The 22171-nt window shown below is 35.2% G+C and overlaps 1 protein-coding gene across 2 annotated transcripts in view; it reads right to left on the bottom strand.

The window, feature by feature from the left end:
- LOC121732275 (protein winged eye) overlaps positions 1-22171 on the bottom strand; it is a 133576-nt gene that overhangs the window by 54164 nt on the left and 57241 nt on the right. For both annotated transcript variants that reach the window (XM_042122101.1, XM_042122102.1), the window contains exon 2: positions 1228-1310. In XM_042122101.1, the coding sequence (XP_041978035.1) occupies positions 1228-1285 (58 nt within the window). In that variant the 5' untranslated portion in view covers positions 1286-1310. The remainder of the gene's footprint in view (positions 1-1227; positions 1311-22171) is intronic.

Here is a 22171-nt window from a genome sequence, read left to right as displayed (position 1 = left end):
TTACCGAATAGCATTTTAGATCAATACGAATATTGAATATTGCCACAGCTACATTTAATTAATATTTTTAATTATAATTTTTAGCATGCCCCTTGAAAGTTGAAACTTGCCTCTTTAATGTTAACTAAACGTGTAATAAAACTACAATTAATTAAATTAATTTAATATTTGCGATAAAAATAAGTGACAACAGTCAACTTGTTAAAATGATAACGATCAAATAAAATATTTACTATTACAGTAAATGTATTTTACTGTTTTTGATAAATATTTTTTAGTTTTTATAGCACTATCCTAAAAAATAAATACTTACTAAGAAAGACTATCTAAATTGTTTTTCGTGAACAATTTTTTATTATTTTACTGATTATTGTATCCCACGATAACATCATATTATGTATAATATAATATGACTAAATTGTAAAAATAAATTCAGTAAAAAAGTGCTTTGCAATTCGTTCAAAATCGATTTTAGTTCTTATTGATTTCTAGTAAAAAGATAATTTTTGTGACCTTTAACGGCTTCGGCTTCCGCTTATCTTATTTTTATATAATCTATACTAATATTATAAAGCAGAAAAGTGTTTGTTTGTTTGTTTGAACGCGCTAATCTCAGGAACTACTGGTCCGATTTGAAAAATTCTTTTAGTGTTAGAATGCCTATTTATCGAGTAAGGCTATAAATTATAACTCTAAGATGAATAGAAGCGAAGAAACAGAGGAAAATGTGGAAAAAACCGGGAAAATTATTTGAAGCCGCTTATCTCGTAAACTACTGGATGAATTTTTAAGTTATTTGGCACTAATGAAGAGTAGACCAAGTGAAGGGGGACATTGGCTATTTTTGCGGGAAAAGTCTAGTCAATAATAAATATAGCATTTTTTTTGTCATTTAATAAAGATGTACTTAGAACTTAATGAATTTACTATTTGACTTTTCATTAAATTAAAGTTAAGTACTTTTTTTGCAGCTTGCCCGCTGCCTGCATGGCGCAGGCGTAGCATGGTTACCAATTTACCATAGAAGTTTCTTTCTACGGAATAATAGACAAAGTGACAAACAAGACAAAGTGACAGTTAGACAATGGAAATCCGCCATTTTCTCGATAAAATCTGTCAGTATGTCGATTCTTTCCCATATCTACTGTTTGCTAGCCCTGCTGGGCGGTATTAGTTAGTAACAGGCGCAACACGCGCGTCTAGACCTCAGCTACTAGGCTCACATACCTTGGTGGAGGTCAGCGGGCGGGCGGGAGCGGGCGCCCCCCGCCGCCCCGCCCAGCATCTCCCCCCGGGAACCACCTCACCACCTGCGAACAAAACACACCGTTATAACCAAATATATCAAAATACTAATTCTATGGTTATAACATAAAAATATAAAAACTAAAAAACATAATATTTGCCTGCTGGGTAAAAAGTTTTATACAGGTTTACTCAGAATTAATATTAAATGTTTTGTGTAAATTATAATTTGCTCATAAAATAAACCCCGGGGATGCAGGCAGAAGTGAAAACGAAACACATTGCCATTTTGGATCAGTTTACGTGTCCTGACTCCTGAGTCCTGAGTATCTATCTAGACTACTAGACATCTATCTAGATTCTAGTCCTTAGTTCCTGACGCACGCGCGTTTGAAACTTTTTGCCTATCCCTTGTAATAATATGTATTCTGTGCCTATCCCAAAAAATGCAATAAGGGCTAAAGAACTTTAAAAATATTAGCCGGAAGCGCAATCGCAGTCTCGCAGATTCCTTCTTTCTCTAGCTATCACGGTTCTTTGAGATACAACTCATAGGCTTACCACCTATTGATAGGTAAAACAAATATAGATACCTATAGAGTACAGACATACAGTGATTTATAATAGAATCCTTATCTAGTTCGGTGGACGGTGCAGTCAGCAGTGGAGAGCTACTTGACGATAAGAGTATACTAGCCTACTACACTAGCTCATATTAGGTTTTTCGCTGTAATGTAGTCTGCGGGGCTAAAATGGTCACATTTAGCAATTCCTCTCAATCAAATCTGCAAATGAATTGTCAAAACTGTCAAACTGACAAAATATGTCAAATTAGTACGAATTACTAGATATGAATTGCAAGCAGACTTGCATTTCGCGATTTTAAAAGAATGAATGAAAGAATGAATTCATAAGGTGATTCTTCAAAGCGACCATTTTAGCCCCGTTGTAGTCTGGTTTACAGTTTTAGGGGATCTAGGCTATGTCCTCTGATCATAATATTACCACTGATTACGTTCTAAGGTCTCCCATGCGAATGGCTATTATATGACCAATTAATTATTTAAGTATATGACTTATCAGTACAGTCACAGTATAGCAATAATATTGTTATACTGTGCCACAGTTAAATGCCAAAAACTTACTCAAATATTACTTTTTAGCATTATTAAAATTACTAATTACTATGCAATGTTAATAAATGAACATATTTTAATATTTACATTGCATAGAAGTGCTCACTGCTCAATTATTCAAGAAGCAGAGTATCTAGATTCTAGTCCACTTACAAAAATATTTAAGAACTTAGGTTGGGTTGCACGGTGCACCAGAGACGTGGTTAAAGTTAAAGTTATGGTCAAAGCTATGGTTATAGTTAAGGCTAATTTAACTTTAACCTTAACTTTGACCACAGAATTTGACAGAAGACGTTGCTGGTCCGACAAGGCTTTATAAGAACGTGGGCGGGGGCGCTGCTGGTAAAGGAGAACTGTCAAAAATGGCGTTTTTGTATGATGACAGCGTTAGATCCTTTTTTCGCCACGTGCATTTAAAGCCTTGTCGAGCTTATGGTTATGGTTAAATTTTCAAAACCAAAACCAAAGATTTGACTATTTGCATTGTAGTTAAAGTTACAGTTATAGTTAAAGTAAGTTGCTGCAACCCACCCTTAGTAATAGAACAGATTCTTAATTTCAACAGTATATAAATAAACTACCACAATATTATACCTAGAAAAATCAAAATTATAATTGCCAAACCCCACCCTTAGTAATAGAACAGATTCTTAATTTCAACAGTATATAAATAAACTACCACAATATTATACCTAGAAAAATCAAAATTATAATTGCCAAACCCCACCCTTAGTAATAGAACAGATTCTTAATTTCAACAGTATATAAATAAACTACCACAATATTATACCTAGAAAAATCAAAATTATAATTGCCAAACCACTAACCAGTAGTTTTTCACAGCTGTATCTACTTCGCATTATCCCATTAATATCTAATTACAATCCTTTGCCTAAAGGCTCATTATAAGACCCTTATAATCATTATAATGGTGATAAAAAGACAAAAAAAAAGGAAAAATACACGCCATACTACGCCATAGACATACCATTAAAACGTTCCATTAGAAAATGATTCTTAGGATCTCAGCAATAAGATTGATTTCGGCTTGCACACGATTTGGGTACACAAAAACCACTATTGTTCCCCAGTGTGAACTGTATGGTATAAATTAACCCATTTCAAAGGGTTTTTTTACCCAACCGGTTGTTGGAATTTGACGGGGGTCCGATGGCTCCGCCGCCGCTCAGGTGTGAATTACGTCGGTAAGTCGAAATGAGGCATTACCGGGAGTCTACTTAGCGTCCATGATGTCCTAGTGGCAGTAGTTACCGTACAGTCGAATATTGTCCTCGAAACACAACGAACGAACGTAACAAGAACGAATCCCACGAATACGATTTCATATCGCGGAAATTAAAGGGACTATCATTAATCATCTTGAAACGAGCAATTCTTGTAATAATTAAGAGTATAATTGAAATCTCCGAATCGGCTCCAACGATTTTCATGAAATTTAGTACATGTAGGGTTTCGCGGGCGATAAATCGATCTAGCTAGGAATCATTTTTAGAAAATGTCATTTTATTCGTGTTTTATCGAATACCGAGCGAAGCTCGGTCAAATAGCTAGTAAATAATTAAGTTCAGATGTTAAAATATTTGTTGTTAAAGATTTCTTAAGGTTATATTTTCATAGTAACATTATTATGTTTACCTGGAAAGCTCTACCCTGTGGTTATTCTGTTACACAAGCAAACGTATATTTAGCACAACAAATAATTATTTTTTCCTTTAAATTTGACATGCCTTATAGACTAGTCCTAACTCGGCTAGTCCTATGCTAGTCCTAGCTAGACAACTAGACCACAGGAGAAGTCTTCTTTCAGTTGACAATATGTATTCGTAGACAAGCAGAGCTTCTTTTCTATCTACGGCATAGAAGCATAGACAAATAAATCGTCATATTATGACAGCATAATGTATGCAAACGGCAGCCACCAGGGGAGCATAGCTCGCGTGAGGTCCACCAGTCAATCGTAAGCCCATTGTACCCAGACGTTGATTGCGCTGTTTCTGGAAAATACTAAACACGAATTGATGAGACAAGCTCTGCGGTAAAAGCTGTTTTTGATAAGGAGGCATAAACATGATTGTTAAAGATACACAGCCGAATACAGAACCTCCTATTTTGAAAGTCGGTTTAAAATGCAGAGAAACATTGCAAAATAGAGATTATAGAATCAAGGTAAAAATATAGAGAAAACAAACTTGTACTTTTCAATCTAACGTTGACTCGGCATCAGAATTCACTTTATTTCTCAGAAATAAATCTACTGGATCGATTAATAGACATTAGACACAGTGGCCGTACCACGAAACCGTTTTGAGACTCAAACAATCGTACGAAAATGCCGCGTCCTGCTCTAACAAACGTGAAATGACGTTGGTAGAGCAGGACGCGGCATTCTCGTCCGATTGTCCTCTACAGATCTACAGGTACAGAGTAAAGACCACGGAAAAGTAAATGTGGAGATTTCATTTCAGAAAAATTTGTGTGCTGCGGGATTTCTTTTAGCGCGTACAGAGTCGGAAAATGTTACAAATCTTGATATTAAATCCTTACTAATGTTAAAAATGCGAAAGTGTATGTATGTTACCACTTGGTTGAAATTTGGAGATATTTTGTAAGACCGGGAAGGACATAGGATACTTTTTGTTGCGGAAATATTATGTCCCCCCGCAATGAACGGATTTCAGCGTTACATAATGTAATAATCTGCTAAGTGCGAGCGGGATTCGCGCACGAAGCGTTCCGTACCGTTATAGAGCAAAAATAGGCCAAAAATTGTTTTTTTTTTTGTATGGCAGCCCCCCTTAAATTTTTATTTTAATTTAATATTATAAATAAATATTAAAGTACACATAATATAACAAAGGACTTTGTGAAAAAATCAAGTGCCTACCTGTTTCCATTATTGACATAGAGCAAAAAAGGCCGAAAAAATCACGTTTGTTGTATGGGAGCCCCCCTTAAATATTATTTTATTTCGTTTTTAGTGTTTGTTATAGCGGCAACAGAAATACACAATCTGTGAAAATTCTAGAAGTCTAGCTATAGCGGTTACTGAGATACAGCCTGGAGACATACAGACAGACGGACAGACGGACAGACATCGAAGTCTCAGTAATAGGGTCCCGTTTTAACCCTTTGGGTACGGAACCCTAAAAATGTGTACAAAATTTTGCGATCAAACTCGTGGTTTGGCCCATAATCCTTAATATTTTGGCCATCGCACAGACAGAGTGGAAAGACAATATTGTGCGTCACGCCACGACGACACTGTGATAACAGGGTGTTGCTAGGCAGCGCCCTATACCCACGCCTGGAAACCCTGACACTGTAGGGATGAAGGGACTTCACACTAAAGATATTGGTAACATTTGAGAAAATATTACACTTTTATCAATTCCCAAATATCTGCTTGTAAGTTGTAGCTAGCTACCTCCTCCTATCCTCTGTAAAACTTCTCGAAAGTGGTAGCTAACAGAGATAGAAAGGATTTCTGAATACTTTGAATTGATGGTCCTGTTTGTGGACTGTTCTATTTGTAGGGCTATGTTACTCTTAAATTATATGACTATTAACCTATCAATGATATACAAAAAATCAGCTTGTTAGGTTTCCTTTTTAGGGTTCAGTAGTCAACCAAGTTTTGTTGCTTACAGAACACTAAAACGGAACCCTAACGAGCTGATTTTTTGTATACTAAGCCCCAATTTCACCAACGTCTGTTAGTGCTAACAGCTTGTTAAAATGTCAAGTCTTCTCTTTCAATAAGAAAAACGAAAGAGGTAACGTGATACTAATTCGAGCGTTAACTTTAACAGTCGTTGGTGAAATTGGGGCTTATTATCTTATACGAGTATATAAAAATGGATTTTCAAATGTGTAAGTCGCGCTAAAACTCGAAAACGGCTGAACGGATTGGGCTGATTGTAGTCTTAAAATATTCGTAGAAGTCCAGGGAAGGTTTTAAAGTGGCACGAAGTTCACCGGGACAGCTAGTATAGTATAAAACTCTCATGGAACAGCAAAAAATGGAAATGGCGTAAGCGACAAAATGGTTTTTGTCGCGTAATTTAAAAACCATAAATACATTTCATATATGGGCAAATTAAGGTGTATGCTTGAACCAATCTATGCACAAATTTTGGAAGCTTAAATCACTCTCCTCTGTTGTCAAAATAGGAATCACTTTTTTTACAGAGGTATTTTTGATTTATTATTCTGTGTTATAGAAGTTGACCAATCGTGTTATGCTATGGGTAATTCAAAGACAAAGACATGATGAAATTCATGATTAGAGAAAATTAAAGTTCATTGTCAGTACAATGAACTTTAATTTCTTAGCTTTAGTCATTGCTGATAAAAATCCATATCGCTACAGCCAAATTACCAAGGCGTCGTCGCCTTAAGAATCGATTTCTTTGAAAAACCGATATAACGTCACGCCTCGCAACTGTACATACAATTTCTTGATGATATTTTTGCTCCAGGATATGAGATTTGAGACCCCTCAGACGAGTGAAAAAGTTGTAAGGGTGAGTCACTCACGCCGCCCCTCTCGAGTGACATCCCGATAGAAGTTATTGAATGTGGAGTTGGGACTTCAACGTCTGGTGATTTCAATCTTTGTCTAATCAGAAAAAACATTTTTTGTGTTGGTATTTTCTAATTTCATTTCTAATATTATCAAAGTAGTGCTATAGTGTATCGTATTAAGAGGATACCACAGCGGCTAGAGAAATGAAAAAAAAGTACGTGTAATATCTATAGCTGTCTCCCTTACCACAAGCCTATACCGCAGAACGCGATAGAGACAACTGCAGAAAATCCAGAAAATCAACGATTCGTTGTCCCCTGATTCCTTCTCCAAAACTTAACCGATTTAAGTACATTTTTCATTAAAGATTAAAAAAAGGCTTGAGCTGTGTTCCTATGTTTTGCTTTTTTTGTATAATCTATCCAAATCTGTTTTCTGGACGTTTGAACACAGTGGAAAATCTGGCCATTTTTTTGGGTTTTTGAACGTTCATATCTTATTTAATAATTAAATTATGAAAAAAAAGAAAACATAGGGACATTGTATTAGTGGCCGTAGATATTCAGGAAAAAAATTATAACTCTACTAGCATTATCCAGGGAGGAAACAGGGGACAACGTTTGTATGGAAAAAATGGCGGTGTGGAATCCTCTTAAAGCTGAACAAAGCTGAATAAGTGTTGTGTGTGATTAGACCCTAACTAATCTCATTATATTATAAAGCGGAAGTTTGTTTGTTTGAACGCTCTAATCTCAGGAACTGCTGGTCCAATTTGAACAATCATTTCAGTGTTAGACAGCCCATTTTATATATTTTATCAGGCTGAGACTAATAGGAGCTAAGAAATAGAGGAATATGTGGAAAAAGCGGGGGAATGTATAACGTGAAGAATTATATAGGCTATTTTTTGTGGACCAATTTGTCTGTGAAGATATTTACGTGGGAGAAGCCGCGCGGAAAGTCTAGTAATAATATAAAAGTTCCTTATTTATTTATGGATCTAGCAAGCCAATTTTGGCGCTGATTGCAGAAGTGCGAAATTAACTAATTGGATAATGCGATCCATAAATAAATGTGGAACGTTTGAATACATTTTTTTATTGGGGTGGCAAGGTATTTGTAAATAATAAAAATATATGTGCGATACTTTAACATTATATTTTATTAGTTACCGTTTCACAGTTACAGTCTGTCAAGAAAGAGTAGACGCTGAAATAAATTTTCCAAACATAATCACGATCAAATGGTAGTTAGGCGCCTTGTATTTTCACAGAGAACGTTTGGACACTTCAAATAGTAACGGCAAGCGGTAGTAGCAATTTTCGGACGCCAACCAGGCTCTTTAATTTTTTTCAACCATAATTATTATTCCAGTCTTCCTTCGTCAGACGGAAACCTGTCAATTATTTTAAGAGCTTAATATGTATTTGATATTAAAATCGGTTATCGGAGATTTCAATACAATTATTATAGATATCGATAAGTTTTATCGACAGAAAACTCCAGCACTATTGAATTTTATTGTTTATCAAAAATCGGTAAAACAAAGGTAAATATGTGGTGAATACGGTATAATAAGATTAGTGCCACATTTTTAAGTGCCTATATTATCAATAAAAGTTTAATATCGTAAAAATGAGCTGTTAAAATCACTTACTTGTGAAATGTAACCCCACATCCCTTTTTGTACCGTGTTTTACATAACATACACCCTTTCATAGTTTAACTATGAACTACCACCACTTATTTATATATTACTTAATCGCGTAAAACCTGTTAAAACACTTTAAAAACATGAAAACAATTCGAACGATTAAGCCATAGAGAATTAAAATAAATACATGGTTACCAATGGTTACGTCTAATTTAGTTCTCGGTTCTAATAATGGGGGCGCTGATTCCGCTTCAAATGGCACAAAAAAAAGTGGGTATCATAGATCCAGCGTACTTGTATAATGGAGATCAGTGTGTTGCCGCTATAACAACAAATACTAAAAATAAAAAAAAAAAACACTAATTTTGCCTACTTTCACTCTATACCGGTAGTGGGTACGGAACGCTTCGTGCGCGAGTCCGACTCGCACTTGGCCGATTTTTTTAACTTGATCGCCAGTTGACATTTATTCACAGGATATAAACCAACGTACTTATTTCTTAAAAACATGTTATCTTTAATCCTAGTCTCCCAGACATAAGTATGAGGCAATCCATCTGCTTATTTACCGGTTCTATAAACCTGCAGAAAGATTCACTAGGAACATACGACCCTCGAGGAGGTCATTTCGCGGAGTACGTGGAATCGTTGTGGTAGACATAACCTCAGTCATCTTCACTTTATGGAGCTATTTCGTGGAAGCGCATTATACGTACTGAGATTACGCTGAAATTACTTGTGCACCAGTGATGCGTGCCTGGTAATACTTAGGATACCGGTTTGTAAGAAATGAGCCAGTAGCATCTTGAGATAGTGCCGTCATAGAAATCGATGACGAAGTTAGAAATAGGGCTGGCTTTGCGTTACATTGTTTCGATTCATCGCAAATGATCGTTAAGACACAAGAGTCAAGACATCGCGAGTGACATTACGATTCATGACATGTCGCTTATTAACGCCTTTAACTTCAAAATATAATAAAACTAGCGACCCGCCCCGGCGTCGCACGGGTATAAAATATATAGCCACTGAAAAAATGATTAAAATCGATAGCCTATGATATGATCCTTCACGTGGTCTACTTCTTATCTGTGCCAAATAACATAAAAATTGCTCCAGTAGTTCGCGATATAAGCCCTTTCATATAATTTCCCCCGTTTTTCCACAATCTCCTATTAGTATTAGCGTGATAAAATATAGCGCATAGCCTTCCTCAATAAATACACTGAAATAATTTTTCAAATCGGACCAGTAGTGCCTGAGAATATTAGCGCGTTCAAGTGAGCCCTTTCAAATAATTTTCCACGTTTTTTCAACATTTTCCTCTATTTCTTCGCTCCTGTTAGTCTTAGCGTGATAAAATATAGCCTATAACCTTCCTCGATAAATGGGCTATCTAACACTGAAAGAATCATCAAAATACGTTGCGTAGTTTTAAAGATTAAAGGGAACAAAGGGACATGAGGGAAAAAAGCGACTTTATAGAAATGCAACAAAGCTAAGTGAAAAACTTTAGGGTATGTGTCCCTTGTAGTTCACTGTGAAAGTAGCAGCGCTGAAAGAGGTACATTTTACTTCTATGTTCTTATTGTCCAAAAACAAAAAAGTAACTATTTTAGCGTTGCTACTTTCATAGTAAACGCAAAATAAGGGGCACAATACACGCCCTTGTCAAAGTAGTGTCACATTATATATCCTGTATATATCAGGTATTTAATTAAGAAATCTATAATATATAAAAAATTCGTACGTTACAATAATTTACAAATTACACCGACTGAAACCATGCTTACGACGCGACATAGAAAATAAAAGCAATTCCACAATTCACCATTCTCAATGATAGGGTACAACCCGTACAAGCTATTTTGACACTGTGTACATCGTCCCAAGGGGTATTTTGTCCCCCACAATTAAAAAGATAAAGAGCAATCAAATTTACATACCGGGTTTAACATAAATCGCCTTTATCTATGTATTTCCATATTCATAATAATTAATCCCCTACGAATATTATAAGTTTATAAATACAAACTAGGTATAACAGAAATAAAATATATTGATTGCTCACAAATCATGGACATGTAGAAAAACTTATCACTAGAATACTAAATTTTCTCCTAAAAGCGATTTACGACCACACTCACAAGTATTTAATGATGATTAAACTTCAATTTAATGAAGAGTTTGACAGATAATGTATGGGGCTTTATATGTCAAAATTTTCATTTGGTTACAGTTAAGGCGAGGTTAGGATCTCAATCCAAAACGATAACCTTGCAGTTTGCACGCAACCAAAGACCAAGCGTGTACGAATCGCAATAAGATTCATTTTAGCTTAGCATAAAATTATAGTTTCTAGGGGCGGATCTTCTCTATTTTTCATGTTTTTTTTAATATGATTGCGAAATAAATATTAAGAAAAAATATTGTTCGGTTCAGACTTTTCAAAATAGATTCATTATAGTTTGTGCGTTTTATGATGATATGCGTGACACATTATAATTGACAATAGTAGGGAAGTTAACTAACAAAAATTAAGTTTTTTTGGACGGAAGTTGGTTTCAATCAGATGACCCATTTGCTCGTTTGCCCCCTTATTTCATTAAAAAAAAACTTAATTTGATACTTCACTATAGTTACTCGAGGTTTCACTTCTAATAGGTTTAATTCATAACGCTTATCAGTATGACGTGTTATCGGCGGAAACGATAACAGCTATCGTCATCACCCTTACGCACCCTCACACAATGACGTATTCAATGCACAGGAAGTTTGATAAATGCTTTACAAACGGCAATTATTATATTATTACAAAAACCAAGGAAATAGGAATAACGTAAATATTAAAATTTATTAAATCACCGATCACCGGTGCTCTTATGGGGCTTGAAGAAATATTTGGGGACAAATCGATCAGGATTCAGGTTATAGCTGAGGTTTCGAAAGAGAGACGAACTTACGACGACCCTGTACAAATAATACCCCCTAAAAGATAATTTTACTAAGCCCTCTGCTTGATACGATGTTTAACGCCAAGAATGTGAAATAATCGGCCAAGTGCGAGTCGGACGCGCGCACTGAGGGTTCCGTACAAATATAGAGAAAAAATAGGAAAAAAAATGTGTTTTTTTTTTTGTATGGGAGGCTTTTTTAATAATTATTAATTTTATTAGTAATTAATAATTATTAAAGTATAAATAAAACTAAGTATCTTGTGAACATTTCAGGCTACCTATTGTCATAATTGATACCGAGCAAAAAATGATAAAAAATCACGTTTTTTGTATGGGAGCCCCCCTTAATTTTTTTTTGCTTTTAGTACTTGCTGTTATAGCGGCAACCGAAACACATAATCTGTGAAAATGTCAACTATCTAGCTATCACCGTTCTTGAGATACAGCCTGGAAACAGACAGACGGACAGACAGACATCGAAGTCTCTTTGGGTACGGAACCCTAAAACCGATCATCGAGATCTCTTTTGTAAGGTACAACAGTTTGTTCATCTAGTAGCAGTCGTCCTATAGCAACTAACGTCGGTACATTATACCAAAGTATACTACATAGTACATACCTAACATATTCCAAGTTTACTACGGTAAACTGTTATATCAGTATACCCAAGTATAATACTACAGTTATCGTCTACGCTCCGTAGTAAAAAGGCGGCGCCTAGTACACCGCGCGTCGCGACGCACTTCACTTGATGTAACGTCAGCAAAATAAACTATATGAAAAAATGTAAAATACCTGCAGTACACCTGTAGTGTTAGCACGGCGACCAGCGGAAATGCGAAAGTATGGACAAACTGTGGAAATAAACCTAAGGTGCCGTTCCGATCTTTTTTCGTTCCGAAAAATTTAATTAAAATGCCACTTTATGACACACTATAGTATATGTCATAATGTAGGATATGATTTGAATTTTTAGAACTATAGTCTGTCATAAAGTGGCTTTTTAATTGAATTATTCGGAACTAAAAAAGATCGGAACGGCACCTTAAGTTTATCTCCGCAGTTTGTGACTATAGTCTGTCATAAAGTGGCATTTTAATTGAATTTTTCGGAACGAAAAAAGATCGGTACGGCACCTTGGGTTTATTTCCACAGTTTGTCCATACTTTCGCATTTCCGCTGGTCGCCGCACATTACTGATGATGATTTTTTCGAAACCGGTCGTGTATTTAACAATTTTGTAATAAATATCTTAAAATAAAGTGATATAAGTGCAAGGAAAGTGTATAATTATTTAATTGAAGATGAATTTCCACCAAGAAGTGACAGTACATTCAATATCATATCTAAACTATATGTGTCTGGATTTTCGGGCTCTACATTCTGTTTCTCTGTGTGCATATCTCGGAACAACAATTTGAATAGAAAAGTTTATGGCACAAACCTTGTGGTTTGTGCCATAAACTTTTCTTGGGTTTTCACAAAATGGCATAAAAATGTTGACATTTTAATATGAAATTTTGGGATTTCGGGATAATTCAAAAGTAACAGAAATGGTTTTTAAATAACATTTAAGAATAGTAACATAATAATTAATGTCTTAGATTGCTTTTCTCCCTGTACGACTTTTGCAAGTCCGAAAAAAATAAGACTCTATAGGGTTCGGATGAAAAAATCGCAGTCTGGATTTTATTGGACGAGACATTACAGGTAGTAACAATTAATTTTCTTTTTTTATTAAAGTAAACAAAGACTTAAGGGTGTTAAATTTAAAAAAAATCTGCGTATATTTGTCACCAGTAATGATTATGAAACCACAACCACATCTTCCCTTTCGACGCGAGCATTTGAAGAGCGCCGCCCGGGCACGCTGTTTGCATTCCATAAAAATAAATTATCATTTTTGCGAACGCTCCAAGCATCAACCGCGTTTTTTTCTTTTCATTTTCATTCAACAGCGGGAGACATGTGGATGTTAAAACGAAATAAACTCCAGTACCCCGAGATATGGTTGAAAATTGTATGTCGAAACTAATTAATTCGCTTAAAGCCACGGCTGGCTAGCTAAATAATTTACAGCATAATTACATGTAGTACTGGGAAAGGGTATAAAAACTATGACATAATATTACACTTATGAACACGTAGTTTCTAGTTGTAGATCTGTTTATAAATTCAAAAATTCACAAAATTAACCCATCAAGCGCCATAAATTCACCGGTGAGCGAGACACAGTAGAATAATAATAGATTTCCAAGAATCCACGATCGAAGGACTGAGGTTTAAAGTTTTAAACGTTGCAAAATGTAAAACAGCATCAAATAATTTAGGTGATGCCCGCAAATGCGTTCCGCAAATATTCGTTATCGCGCAGGAACCGTACATGTTTCCAGGATGAAAAGTATTCCATGTCCTTTCCCGGGAATTTCAGCAAAATCGGTTCAGCATTTTGGGTGTGAAGAGATAACAGACAGATAGACTCACGTCGATAGGCGTCGTCTAGTTAGAAAATAATTTAAAACACTAGTCTAGAAAGACAAAGGAATTTTTTTTTGTTTGTGTGTTTCTGATACTTGTATGGTGTGGTATCTTTAAATTTAAATGTACAGAACTTTGTGTAATGTCCAGATTACTGAATAAACGTTTATTTATTTAAGTAAATAGCATCAAACGTCACATCACAACACTAAACATCCAATTATTCACAAATTAACATAAAATCAATCCGTACCACCGTCCGTAATATAAAAGCGATCAGTTAAAACGACTGGAAGTCCCGAAAAAAAAGGCAAGAGTCCGTGGGATACAAAATAGAACGTGAAAAAACGACACTAACAAGAAGTGTGGTGAGTAGAGCCGAGCTGATATCGATAAAAAACGGCAACAACACTTGTATTTTATCGACAAAACGACAAAATTAAATCAATGAGTCTGTTTTACGTATTTATTATTCAAAATTAGTCGATATTTGTAGATACAAAGTCTGTCTATAATAAAAAATAATTACCCAAGCTATCATGACTTAAAAACATTATTATTTATTGTTTTTTAGAATATAAAATATTCAAATAAAAAAAACTATTAAATTGGCTGTTCAACATTAAAAATTTTATTATGATTTAATTGTAGTAAGTATAGTAATTTTGATTGTAAAACAAGAGAAAGAATAAAATAATTTTATTAACACTTGTTTCCTTCTTACTTTTCTAATTGTATTACAAAAATTACGACATTTACGACCAGCTACAAGTTAATTTAATATCTACCAAAAGTAGTTCTGTAAAATCATGATTTTTCTCTTTTAACTCGTAGTTTTATTGTAATTTGTATTCTTAAAATATACGCCTATAACCTACATCCAAGATACCTAACAATATCTCGTGTCCCGTTATCCGGATTTCCAATAAGTTTATTGACTATCGAATTATCGATAGTCTCATGAACCTCCCTAGACCCAGGCGGCGCTACCTGGGCGCTAGGTAGACGTTTCTCGGAACTACCTAGATAACGCGATAAGCGAACTTGTATTCGGCATCATCAGCTCGACTATAGCTGTATGAGAATCGGCCAGTACGCGCTGTTATGCCAGTATCGTAATAAAAAAATAAAAATATTGACTATCACATTATTAAATTCGAAAACTGGGTAGTTGTGGAAAATTGACAGAATACATATTTACAATACATATTATTGATAACCTTCTTTTTTAAGTCGGTTAAAATATTCAACATACACATTCACATAAAATGGTGATAATAATTATATCGACGATGCATCAATAACAATATCATGTATGATACAACGGACCGGACGCTGTACCATACAAATCGATAGACGGATGCTGACGTTGCATTGGCTGGTCAATCCCACTAGATAGCTAGACTAATAGTCAGAAACATTGATCACTTAATTTTATTTACCGAGTTTATGTCAAAATCTTCATTATATAAAAGTTTCTGATCATTCTCTGTAACAATATTATCGGTCTACAGATTGTGTAGCTGCTGCCACAGTATAGCAATATTATGTCATATTGCTATTTGCTATACTGTGCTGCTGCTATCACTCGCTTTAAGCACATAGGGGTCTCCCGGTATAGCAGATCATTGAACCTAACCCTAGTTTATAACAGGCCAACATAACCTTTAGGAGCTGCAGTGTTGAATTGTTGATGCTGACTGCTCAACCTTTACTATCGATCGGTTCGAACAAGCACCAGGGACGCAGAAAACGACTGATAGAATAGCAAAGGTACATAAGTACCTCGCAAATGTAGAGCATAGAAAAATAATCCAGGGATAATAAATAATAATCCTACCAAATTATGGAGTATGAAGAATGAAGATACTTAGAGAGTCTGAGTTGCTGGGAAAGAATGGTTTTTATTGCGGAAAATTTCACGGATCCCACGCGATAAACGAATCTGGCTGAAACTTGGGCAAAATTCAGTAAGTATGTAGTAATATTTTACAAAACATTATCATGTAATCGACAAACTTGTCAGGTTTAGCAGAAATTCATGCAGATAAGCGTTAAACATACACGCACCTATACCCAACCTGCGGCCCGCCAGGACTTTTTCAGTGGCCGTCATGAAGAAAACCATTTTGAAATTCACGCCCACCGGCAAAATTGTGTAAAGTCGTCGTGAAAGTCGTAAAAGAATTTCCATTTTTGGTTTAGCCCGCGACTCCAAGACCTTTTTGTGGCCCGTATAAAATAAGGTTGAGACTTGAGTACCACATGGTCTACCGTGTCCCTAGTCTCTACTGCCAACGTTTGATGGACAGCTCCAACATTTACATTTACGCCGACTAGTGGTTTAGTAGTTACACCCTCTATCATGCCGGAGGCAGATCCGTCATTTTACAATACGCGGCAAATATCTATAATTCTACAGGTTAAGAGGATACACCAGGGGCTAGAGAAATGAAAAAAAAGTACGTGTAATATCTATAGCTGTCTCCCTTACCTCAAGCCTATACCGCAGAACGCGATAGAGACAACTGCAGAAAATCCAGAAAATCAACGATTCGTTGTCCCCTGATTCCTTCTCCAAAACTTAACCGATTTAAGTACTTTTTTCATTAAAGATTAAAAAAAGGCTTGAGCTGTGTTCCTATGTTTTGCTTTTTTTGTATAATCTATCCAAATCTGTTTTCTGGACGTTTGAACACAGTGGAAAATCTGGCCATTTTTTTGGGTTTTTGAACTTTCATATCTTATTTAATAATTAAATTATGAAAAAAAAGAAAACATAGGGACATTGTATTAGTGGCCGTAGATATTCAGGAAAAAAATTATAACTCTACTAGCATTATCCAGGGAGGAAACAGGGGACAACGTTTGTATGGAAAAAATGGCGGTGTGGAATCCTCTTAAGGAAAGTAAGGCCTTATGAATACCAAGCGAATATTATCATCATCTATGTTTTAAACACTATCATTATAGCTTCAAATTCATACCAATAAAAGAATTGCAAAAGATGTGCCTGAAGTTCCGAACGTTCAAGTGAACGAATTAGCTACAAAACAAAAACAACTTATCTTGTGTATCAAAATATAATATGCATCATAGTGAGATAAGGGGACACTTTTAGAGGGTGCAAATGTTATTTCTAATTCAAAAAATAGTCACCCCTAAAACCCACCCTTATAATTCCAAGTCGATTTTCTTCCACCCCACAGTGATTGAAAATTCTAAAAAAAATCATGCTAGTATATTTATAGATCCTACATACGATGGTAATATTTTCAACTTGCGGACTCACCCCTAAAACTTACCCTTAAAATTCAAAGTCGATTTTCTCCCACACCACAGTGATTGAAAATTCTAAAAAAATTCATGCTAGTATACTTATAGATCCTACATACGATGGTAATATTTTCAACTTGCGGACTCACCCCTAAAACTTACCCTTAAAATTCAAAGTCGATTTTCTACCATACCACAGTGATTGAAAATTCTAAAAAAATTCATGCTAGTATACTTATAGATCCTACATACGATGGTAATATTTTCAACTTGCGGACTCACCCCTAAAACTTACCCTTAAAATTCAAAGTCGATTTTCTCCCACACCACAGTGATTGAAAATTCTAAAAAAATTCATGCTAGTATACTTATAGATCCTACATACGATGGTAATATTTTCAACTTGCGGACTCACCCCTAAAACTTACCCTTAAAATTCAAAGTCGATTTTCTCCCACACCACAGTGATTGAAAATTCTAAAAAAATTCATGCTAGTATACTTATAGATCCTACATACGATGGTAATATTTTCAACTTGCGGACTCACCCCTAAAACTTACCCTTAAAATTCAAAGTCGATTTTCTACCATACCACAGTGATTGAAAATTCTAAAAAAATTCATGCTAGTATACTTATAGATCCTACATACGATGGTAATATTTTCAACTTGCGGACTCACCCCTAAAAATTACCCTTAAAATTCAAAGTCGATTTTCTCCCACACCACAGTGATTGAAAATTCTAAAAAAATGCATGCTAGTATATTTTAAGATCCTACATACGATGGTAATATTTTCAACTTGCGGACTCACCCCTAAAACTTACCCTTAAAATTCAAAGTCGATTTTCTCCCACACCACAGTGATTGAAAATTCTAAAAAAATTCATGCTAGTATACTTATAGATCCTACATACGATGGTAATATTTTCAACTTGCGGACTCACCCCTAAAACTTACCCTTAAAATTCAAAGTCGATTTTCTCCCACACCACAGTGATTGAAAATTCTAAAAAAATTCATGCTAGTATACTTATAGATCCTACATACGATGGTAATATTTTCAACTTGCGGACTCACCCCTAAAACTTACCCTTAAAATTCAAAGTCGATTTTCTCCCACACCACAGTGATTGAAAATTCTAAAAAAATTCATGCTAGTATACTTATAGATCCTACATACGATGGTAATATTTTCAACTTGCGGACTCACCCCTAAAACTTACCCTTAAAATTCAAAGTCGATTTTCTACCATACCACAGTGATTGAAAATTCTAAAAAAATTCATGCTAGTATACTTATAGATCCTACATACGATGAAAATATTTTCAACTTGCGGACTCACCCCTAAAACTTACCCTTAAAATTCAAAGTCGATTTTCTCCCACACCACAGTGATTGAAAATTCTAAGGGTAAGTTTTAATTATTAATTCTTTAAGGGTAAGTTTTAGGGGTGAGTCCGCAAGTTGAAAATATTACCATCGTATGTAGGATCTATAAGTATACTAGCATGAATTTTTTTAGAATTTTCAATCACTGTGGTGTGGGAGAAAATCGACTTTGAATTTTAAGGGTAAGTTTTAGGGGTGAGTCCGCAAGTTGAAAATATTACCATCGTATGTAGGATCTATAAGTATACTAGCATGAATTTTTTTAGAATTTTCAATCACTGTGGTGTGGGAGAAAATCGACTTTGAATTTTAAGGGTAAGTTTTAGGGGTGAGTCCGCAAGTTGAAAATATTACCATCGTATGTAGGATCTATAAGTATACTAGCATGAATTTTTTTAGAATTTTCAATCACTGTGGTGTGGGAGAAAATCGACTTTGAATTTTAAGGGTAAGTTTTAGGGGTGAGTCCGCAAGTTGAAAATATTACCATCGTATGTAGGATCTATAAATATACTAGCATGATTTTTTTTAGAATTTTCAATCACTGTGGGGTGGAAGAAAATCGACTTGGAATTATAAGGGTGGGTTTTAGGGGTGACTATTTTTTGAGTTAGAAATAACATTTGCACCCTCTAAAAGTGTCCCCTTATCTCACTATGATACATATTATATTTTGATACACAAGATAAGTTGTTTTTGTTTTGTAGCTAATTCGTTCACTTGAACGTTCGGAACTTCAGGCACATTGCAAAAGTTTGTCTGTCAATATGTCAGTTTGTACTTCGATCTCAAAGTTGTAAAGCTATTTAGATAATATTTTGATTCAGAGATGCTTTGAGCTACTCTGCTTTGAGTCTTGGGCACAGAATATATATTAGTAGTACCAATCTTGGGGTCAAAAAAGTTTTTAAACGGAAAAATCTACGCTACATTGTTGCCAATTATCAGTGTAATTTCCGTGTATGAACGAATTGTACGGGCTCATACATTTTATGCGTTCTTAAATGCCATAGCCCATAATGTTCTATCAGAGAAGTTGATTCCTAGACAGGTGGCGGACCTATAAGTAATTCTGTCGCGTTATGTCAAACCCAGCCGACCGATCACATCCGATCGACCACATGACGTAGGTCCGCGCCGTCAACTGCCTAGGAATCAATTTCCCCCTTGTACATTAATATTATGAAAAACTCCAATGTTTTGTTGTGCTGGTCGACTAAAAAAGTTTTTTACTGAAATGTAAACAACTGTATCGATAGATAATAAATAATACATAATAGCGCGCAAATCGGCATCGGTTTGTCATGATCAATCAAATATAAACCCTATTTCAAGGGCAGTAGGAATGTTATTCTGCTATAGGTAGAAAGGGTCACGATATCACCAAATTGGTCACATATTTTACAGAACGAACATTTTCCTTATTTCTCTGTGTGGTTGGATTTTATTTGTAAGTTTTCTTTTTGCACCAAATGTGGTAAATTTTGTGTGTGAGTTTTAGATGTGAAATAAAATCGAAGGTATCGGTAAAATATGTCAATTGAAGGTATCCACTATCCATTTTAATAATACTAGCTGTTTGACCGAGCTTTGCTCGGTATCCGATGAAAATTACATTTTCTAGAAATGATTCCTAGCTAGACCGTTTAATCATCCCCGAAACCCCCTATATACTAAATTTCATGAAAATCGTTGGAGCCGATTCCGAGATTCCAATTATATATATACAAGAATTGCTCGTTTAAAGATATAAGATTATAAATGCTAAAGTACCTTAATTACCTCTTCCCGCTTAAACCGCTGAACCGGTTTTAATGAAATTTGGTGTGCCGATAGCTATGCTCTGAGTCCCGGAAAAGGACACATTTCATCCCGTAAAAATATACGGTACCCGCGCGATAGACGAATTTTGGCGCAACGGAGTTGCGGGCGTCATAGTCACATATATTACATATAGTATATAAGTTGTAATTGATTGTACTGTCGGTTCTTGGTGGAAATTCATGTTGAACACTAATAAAACACACTTTTCTTGCACTTTTTCCCACTATATTAAGATATTATTATAACTTTTAACAAATAACACGACCGGTTTCGAAATTATTCATCATCAGGTGTAAGTTTAACGTCGGTACTTTTAAATTTTTTTATTATTTGTTAAAAGTTATAATAATATCTTAATATAGTGGAAAAAGTGCAAGAAAAGTGTGTTTTATTAGTGTTTAGTATATAAGTGTTTAAGAGGATACACCAGGGGCGAGAGAAATTGAAAATAGGTATATGAAAACGTATTGCTGTCTCACCAATCTCAAGTCTCCCACCGCAGAGCGCGATAGAGACAATACGACAAAAGTTCTAATAAAAGAACAGAAAATCTTCGATTCGTTGTCCGCTGATTCCTTCTCCAAAACTTAACCGATTTAAGTACTTTTTTCATTAAGAATTAAAGCAAGGCTTGAACTGTGTTCCTATGTTTTATTTTTTTTTGTATATATTAGCCAGTTTTGTTTTCTGGGTGTTTGAACACAGAGGAAAATCTGGCCATTTTTTTAGGTTTTTGGACGCTCTTACCTTTTTAATAATAAAATTAGGAAAAAAAAGAAAACATAGGGACATGCTTATAAAGTGGCCATAGATATTCAGGAAAAAAATCATAACTCCCGGCATTATCCAGGGAGGAAACAGGGGACAACGTTTGTATGGAAAAACGGCGGTGTGGACTCCTCAAAAATCACAATTTACTAGGCTTTACGGACATTAATTGAACCATAATATAGAAAATTCTTCACAACCGTCGACGGATGTACCGTACATGTACGAGATATTGACATAAAATAATTACGAAACGATTACCATAATAAAGCTGCCAATACGTACGAGGTGTTTTTGTAACATTATGTACGGAGCGTTTATACTTTATATCTCAATAATTATCATTTACTGTCACCGTGGAGACAGGTGCGAGCTTAGCGGTAAACAAGGGTCAGTTCACACTACGCGCTTATTACGATTTTAAATTATAAAAACTTTATCAAATTTTGTTGAACGTTATAGAGTTTTGGAAATAGGATATCAATTTTAAAACTAATTTGCTAATTACTAGCCAAGCTCGATGAACACGCTTTGCGTTCCGTGTTGCAATCTGTCGATATTTTATAATATCGCTAGTTTTTCGCAAACTAACGTAATCAACAATTTTACGGTAACAAAAGTCAAACCTGCCTGCCTAGCATACGCCAACGAGATATCTCACTCTACAAGTTTTCTCGATGTTTGATGGTTTGTCTCTTCATCTCTATTCACCCTAGCATAACAAACATTTTTTCTCGCGTAGATCTATCATCGAAATAACACATTTTTACAGAGTTTTGTCGAGATAATGTCGAGATTTTAACATTATGAGACGAGTAGTTTTTAATTATCTCGAGAGTGAGATATCTCGTTGGCGTATGCTAGGCAGGCTGATAGATCCACGCAGAGGCGGCA

Source organism: Aricia agestis, chromosome 12 (assembly GCF_905147365.1).
Source record: "Aricia agestis chromosome 12, ilAriAges1.1, whole genome shotgun sequence".
Classification (NCBI taxonomy): Eukaryota; Metazoa; Arthropoda; class Insecta; order Lepidoptera; family Lycaenidae; genus Aricia; species Aricia agestis.
This window is presented reverse-complemented; position numbering and strand designations above follow the sequence as displayed.